Below are 7,683 nucleotides of genomic sequence, written 5' to 3'. Positions count from 1 at the left end.
AAGTGATGAGGACAGTAGTTTCCACTGACAGGATGTAATGAAAATGGTGTTTTACCTCCGGGGCCTTTCTCCTCAAAAGCGATCCCCCCAGTCTAATCATGAGAAAAACATCAGAAGGATCCCAGTTGAGGGACATTCTACAAAATGTCCGATTAGTACTTCTCAAAACTTACCAAGGACTTCAAAAACAAGGAATGTTGAAAATCTGTCCCAGACACCTGATGACTAAAGCGACATGATGAGTAAATATAAAGTGATATGCTGAATGGGATTCTGGATGGAAGGACACTAGATTAAACTATGGAAACCTGAATCAAATATGAATTTTACTTCATCATAATGTATCAATATTAGCTCACTAATTATAACAAAAGTACCATACCATTGTAAGATATGAATGACATAGGAAAATGGGTGTGTCCGATATGAAAATACTCTATACTATCTTTATTATTTCCTATAAATCCAAAATAGTTCAAAAAATTTTTTTTAATTCTCATTTCTCAGAATGCAGCCAGAGAACACTTGGGGAAAAACAATCACCAGATTTCTGCTTCCAATGATAGTAATTGATTCAAAAAATTATTGTCCTTGGATGCTAAAACTGTTGATGAAAAATTATTAGGGAATAAGAAATTCACATGGTGTCCAGGTACCACCCTACAGATTAGCTTTTCATAGGAATGAAATATGTTATCTTTATCATAGAGCAGATGGTGATGGTACCACCTTAATGAAGTAATCAGTAAATGGCTTCAGTTAACAAGGCAAGCTAATGTCATAGACCTCACCTTAAAACAGCACACTTGTGATGGCTGAATTATTTAACCTAATCTACTCATGAGGAAACATCACAAAATATAGATATGGTGGCATATTTTACATGATGTCTGACACAGATTTTAAAATTTTTAAATGTCATGAAAGGAGAAGAAAGCAAGAGGTTTGTCCTAGATTACAGGAGATTGAAAAATGATAATACACTAAGTAGTGGCATTTAATTGAATTCTTGATGAAAAAATATATTGCTAAGAAGGACAATTTGGGCAAAATTTTAGTGTGAACATCATATTAGGTGATGTTAAATTACTTGGGGGCAATAAGGATATGATGGGATGCCTGGGTGGCTCAGTCAGTTAAGTCTCTGCCTTTAGCTCCAGTCATGATCCTGGGGTCCTGGGATCAAGCCCTGTGCACCGGGGGCTCCTGCTTCTCCCCTTCCCACTTGTGCTCTCTCTTGCTCTCTCTCTCTCTCTCAAATAATTAAATAAAATCTTTAAAAAATGATATGACAGTGTAGGAAATGACTTTGTTCTTTTGAGATATATATTGTAGAATTTTGGGTAAATTATCATAATCTCATATATATGTATAGTCACATATACATACGTATTTTATACACACACACACACACACACACACACACACACAATTTCCAGGTGGATTGTTAGGCAAATGTGGTGAAATGTCAATAATTACTAATCATGATTGTCAAAATTCATGGGCATCTTCTCAACTTTTCTGTAGGTTTGAAATTTTTCAAAACAAATCTGGAAGAAAATGTCATTGATTCACATTTTTCTTGACTCTCTGCCCTGTTTCTCTATCCACTTAACAGCTTAGTTTCTTGAAAGTTTTCCTCTCCTGCTACTTTCAATTCTCTATGTTGTGTACAATAGATACTGATGAAAGGTTATTTATAAGCTAAAAGGGTATCTTAGAATTAACTTAAAATAAAGCAAAAGTGAGAGATGAGACAAGAGACATATGTGTATCTGTTAATATTTATTCAGTTGCATTAAAAGTGTTTTTTCCAAACAAGGTTAACAGTAAGGAGATCTATTGGATTTTGAAAAGAGAAGGGATGGGTAATTCCAGAAACCCTGGGTCTGCTTCTCTGTGATTCCCTCAGCCATGCCTTCCTTTGTGTATTGACTTCACCTCCAGGCTGGTGTCTCTTTTGATGGCAAAATGGTTGTAGACTATGCCAGATTTCATAGCCACAAAACACGACATTCAGAGGAAGACTACTTTTTTGTGGATCTCTTTTAAAACAAAGGAAACATATTTCCCAGGAACTTCAACAAAATTCCCTCTTTGGTCTCATTGGCCCCAAATAAGTCACAGACTCTTCCCTTAGCATACCTCTAGGCTTTAGTGTTACTAAGGGTTACCAGTGGGTGGTGCAGAAATATGTAAACAGAACTTGTAGTACATCTGGAAAAGGAAAAGGGATCAATGCATGTGAATCTGGCAACTGAAAATATCCCCTAAAATAGAGAGTGTATACAAAGAAACAGCATTCGTGAAACTCGAGTGTCTGGATTCTTTTACACCCTTTAAAAAGTGTTTAGGACCATGTAGAGTTTGTGTCTGTGGGTAGTATCTAGCAGTACTTGAAATATTATAAACTAAAACCAAGAAATTAAAAAATATTTATTGACTTGTTAAAAATAAAAATAACAAACCTATTATATTAACTTAAATGATTATCTTAAAATATATAAAAGTTATGGCTAGTGAATGGCCAAATGTGTCAGGTAACTTTTTAAGTATTAGTGAAGGAAATCAGTTATAACATGGTTGGTACTCTCAGGGGAAGATAGGCCTTCATTTTATTATTGAATAGTTATAATTCATTATTTTCCCTTTAAAATGTTGCTTATATCTGTGCACTCCTCTTCTTTTATCCTCTAATTTCTACTCTCATCGTGTAGTATAAGAATTCTTCAAGTTTACCTTATTGCTTCAAGCATCATTCTGATCACCAGATTACTTTTCTGAAAAATACAATCATATTACCTGGGTCTAGGAAGTATTCAGTGTTTGAGGCGTCTGAGATAAATTCAGATTGTTAAGGGTTGGCATTGAAGATTCTCAGTAACCTGACTCCCTCCCACCCTTATTTCCCATATTCCATAACAGCTTTTTTTTTTTTTAACAAAAGTTTGTCAACTTCCTGACTCTGTCCATGATTCACCTCCTTCACCCCAGTTCCCAATGTCACACTAATTTCCATAAACATTGACTGTGGTCATACTCATTCATTTTTTTCCTCAAAGCATCATATTTTAAATCATTTTCTAGGCATATCTAACTTCTGATGCTGCATAAGGTCTAAATAGCCCAGGGGACAAGCGTCTCCATTTTCTGAACTCCCAAGCATCATTGATACAAATTCTAGCTCAAACTCAACCATCTGGCTGAACTTGAGCAAGCCACTCAATGTTTCAAAGTATGAGGATTTTACTGAGAAGATACATGAAAATCATTTCTAACCATTGGTAGGTAATATATATGAAAGGTATAGTTTTGTGCCTAGCAGATAACATGTTCTCGTAATATATGGTTTTCTTTCATACTTGCATATATAAATTATCAATAAATATTTTTGTTTACGAATTTAGAATTGTCACTATTTTGTGCTCATTTATGCTTTATAGCAACTCCAACTTTTTGTTATTGCTGAGAATGTATCAGTAATTTATACTAGAATAAGTACAGGTTGGTGGAATTCCTGGTAACAAATAAGGTAAGTTATATCAGAGAGAAAAACCCCTTCATTTAATTTAGTGTATTCAGGAATACACTGCATTTCTGATGGACACCCTAATAAAATTATATGAAAACAGCCAAATCCATATGGACATCCAATCCATAAATATCATTTATGGCAACTACAGAGTGCTCCATCACCAGTATACAAATACTCTATTTCAGAGAACTTGAAAGTAAAATTGACTAACACTAAAGATGAAAATAGTCTTTTTTTATTATACATTTTTACGAGCATTCTTTTCTTGGTCTCAATATTTTTTAATTGTGGTAAAATATATATAACAAAATTTCCCCTTTTAAAGGTGAACATATTCTTGATTGAGAATATTCTGTGTGAACTAATATTCAAATATCTTCTCTTGAATAAACTCCAAGAAAATTAAGATCAAAGATATACAGTTTACTTCGGACAGTTGGTGTTGTTTAAGAAGGGATTAATGCTGAGAACCTGGAATGTGCCAGAGATTGTAAGATTATGCTTTGGAATTCCAGAAAGTTGTCAACAATATTATATTTTTTTAATTTTTTCAGGTTCCAAGAGTTGTTGTTTTAAATGAATTTAAAGGAGGTGATCTTATCAACTGTCTTCTATTCATAGTATTTGTTGGTATTTGTTGAATATTGTAATTCATTACCCATTGAAACTGTTAGCTAATAGTTTACCTATTATTTTTGGACAAGTGTGTGACCTGAAGAAGAATTATATAGTTCAATCTTGCTGGGAGCTAGAGCTTAGATTTTGCAATACATTATACCAGAATCTCTCCTTGTTGAACTTATTTGAGTCCTATAATATCATGTTTTAGTAATTGAAAATTCTATGGGCAAAGTGGTCCTTTTCTTTCTCAATATTCCATGATTCAAAACATTTTATCAAGTTAATTAGTTAAATTAAAATTAAATTAAATTAAGTTAATTTTCCACTGATGATATTTCTTTTAGAACGTTATAAAAATTTCATTACAATTTTTTCATAGCATTATTATTTCCTTCTTTCTTAGACTATAAATAAAAGGGTTTAATAAGGGATCACTATGGTATAAAAACAGCACCAGATATATCTTCATCCTTTTCTTTAACTGAATGTGGTTGAATGTACACAAAGATAAGAGAACCATAGAATACTGAGACAGAGAGAAAATGGGATGCACAAGTAGATAAGGCTTTGCCTCTTCCCTCTTTGGATTTCATTTTGAAAATAGTAAAGAGTATATAGAAGTAAGATATTAAGACACTACCGATGTTGAAGACTTGAACTGAACCTGCAAAGATAAATATCATCAATTCATTGACAGAAGGGTTAACACAAGAAAGTCTGTATAATGGAGAAACATCAACAAAAAAAGTGATTGATTTGACCCACAGAAAGTTAACCTAAAGAGAAACCCTACATGAATAATGGAATGCAGGTTTCCAGCTATGTAGGCCCCTGTGGTCATCTGAATGCACACTTTCTTTGACATCATGTTGTGATACTGCAGTGGGCTGCATATGGCCACATAGTGATCATAGGCCATTGTTGCCAGGAGAAAGCAGTCTGTAGTTTCAGCAAGGCAGAGAAAATAAAATTGTACCATGCAGTCATAAAGGGAAATCATTCTATCTTTAGAAAAGGAGTTCTCTAACATTCTGGGGATAATGGCAAAGGAACAACAGGAATCCATCAAAGCCAGGTTGCCCAGAAAGATGTACATTGGTGTGTGAAGATGATGCTCCATAAAAATCAATGCCACCAGGCCAAGATTCCCCACCATAGTGACCACGTAGATAGTGAGAAACACCACAAACAGGAGGCTCCTCAACTGTGGGTGGTCTGTAAATCCTATGAGGATAAATTCAGTAGTCAAGGAGTAGTTATCCTCAGTCATATCCACCTTCTCTGTTGAGATAGGAATTCTGGAGATATACGATTCTTATTTAGAGTGTGTATAATTTTCCTTCCAAATTTTTCTTTTTACAACAAAGAGTGGAGCTTTTTCAAACTCCCTGCGGTATCTCTGGATTCAGGCACCCAAACCACTAGGGAATAGTCATTCCCTTAAAAATGTTAGTTTTATAAGCTCAACTCTGAAAATCAGCATTCCCATGAATGTGTGTGTAATTCCAAGAAGAATGCTTACAGAGGAAAAGGTTTGTCTTTATGAATTCATACATGAATAGTGTACCAATCTAGCATTCCAATATTGGTTCAATGTTGACAAACAATATCATGTCAGTTTTTGTTTAAAGATCCTCATAATAAATTTACTATCAATCTTCACGTATACACATTTTTTAACTGAGCAAAAAGTTTTCATATACTCTCCCAGTGGAATGAATGCTTGAAAAGAGCATACAACAGATACGTTAAATTTCTATCTTAGGAATTCTATGAAGATCACAAAGGATTATGATAGGACTTTCATCTTTAGAGAAAATTACTTGGGATATCCAAGGAAATAAATATCTATGTATTTTCACCTCTCTCATCCCTGTTCCTGGTATTAGATCCATTTCCGTAAAAACTGATTTTGTCTGTGCCATCATTCCTGTTGATTTTTGCCCAGATCTCTAAATCTTTTCCATCTTTATGTAAAACATAGTTTATATGTTATGTTACTTAAGAAAGCTTTAACTAAATGCTCTAGACCACACTGATTTTAACTTCTTGCATCCTCAAGCATATCCTATATACCCAACACAATCTAGTGTTGTTTATGAATAATACACATGGGTTTTTAAAAAATATGCATGTACAGTTTCTTTATTAGTATTGTAGACATTTGAGTTCAGCTATGACTTTTACTTCTTGTAAGAGGTATTTAATGCTATCAAGGGGGAAAAAAAAAAAGTGTTGATTCCAGTCCTAGCTTCAAAGATCTGAGATAGGTGAACATGTCAGTATACTATCACTGATCCTTAGTGATCTCTTTGGTCTCCACAAATTGAGACTGCTAGTTTTGAAGAACACACTACAAAGGAAATTCTTGGAAATTTATCATGAAAAATCTTATGTGTCATTCTCTTACTGGAAGCGACCCAGCTACTATTTTCCCACTTCCTAAGAAACTTATGCAATATTTTCTGAAGTATATCACAGTAGTTTGAAAGCTAATAATAATAAGCTTGCCTGTATATTTTAGTTTCATAACACTTAGAGAAAGAGAAAAATCTTAAATCTTGATATGATTTTTGAGATGGGTTGCCTGGATGGCTAAGATATTTAAGCATCTTCCTTTGGTTCAGGTCATGATTCTCTAGGTCCTGGGACTGAGCCCCATGTCTGGCTCCCAGCTCAGTGGGAATTCTCCTTGTTCCTCTCCCTCTGCCTCTCCCTCTGCTTGAGCTCTCTCTGTCTCTCTGTTTCTCTCTCTCAAATGAATACATTTTAAAAAATCTTAAAATAAATATGATTTTTGAGAACAAATTTTGTTTTACCTCAAAGGCTATCTTCTTTATTACTTAGGGATCCGTTAGGATATTTTGACCAATGTATCTAATTATGTAAATTATATGGTCAAAATAGGTTTATTTTTCCATACTCAAAACATAAAAATAAAAGCACAGGCTGAATATTTTATTTTCTTGTTTTAAATTACCAAAGAGAAGACATTTAATTATTCAACTATGTTAGTAATAACTTTCAATGAACTTCCCTGAATTATGTAACAGAATTAAACTGTATTCTTACCAGGATGTTTTGAGATCTACCTTATAATCAGAAGGTTGGCATGAACTGAATTTAAATCTCATGCTAATTTGCCAGAGCCTTCAGCTGTGGGAAGACCTAGAAAGGTGAGAAGGTGAAATCTGAGAACAATTAAAAAATGCTAACTAATCAGATAAATCAATACTTCTGGACAGTAATAGTAAGGTAAAGATAAATATGAATATTTCCTTTACCTGAATGTTCTGAGAAGAGTTTTATAACATCATATTGGTTTTGTGTGTGTTTGCATGGTGTTAACTCTCATATAATTTCAGGATATAAGTTTTTGTCTCAGAAACCTTTGGGATTAAAACAGTGAATATCTTGGAGACTACTAATAAGTCAGTGTCAATAATTATGTTTCTAACAATGCAAAATTAAACTTTCCATCAAATGCTTATGGGACTTGCCTATGATGACATCAGTGTATTTCTGTG

The 7,683-nt window shown here is 33.8% G+C and overlaps 1 protein-coding gene across 1 annotated transcript; it reads right to left on the bottom strand.

The window, feature by feature from the left end:
- Nucleotides 1-3,981: 3,981 nt before the first annotated feature.
- On the bottom strand, nucleotides 3,982-5,451 carry LOC125095447 (olfactory receptor 5K1-like). Its single transcript, XM_047721894.1, is given in 4 exon segments — nucleotides 3,982-4,006; nucleotides 4,537-4,593; nucleotides 4,595-4,910; nucleotides 4,913-5,451. Coding segments are annotated over 4 exon segments (912 nt in total). The 5' UTR covers nucleotides 5,427-5,451.
- Between the last annotated feature and the right edge of the window lie 2,232 nt (nucleotides 5,452-7,683).

The sequence above is a fragment of the Lutra lutra genome, chromosome 1 (genome assembly GCF_902655055.1).
Source record: "Lutra lutra chromosome 1, mLutLut1.2, whole genome shotgun sequence".
In the NCBI taxonomy this organism is placed as follows: domain Eukaryota; kingdom Metazoa; phylum Chordata; class Mammalia; order Carnivora; family Mustelidae; genus Lutra; species Lutra lutra.
The sequence above is the reverse complement of the archived record's forward strand: the minus strand, read 5'-3'. Positions and strand labels throughout refer to the sequence as shown.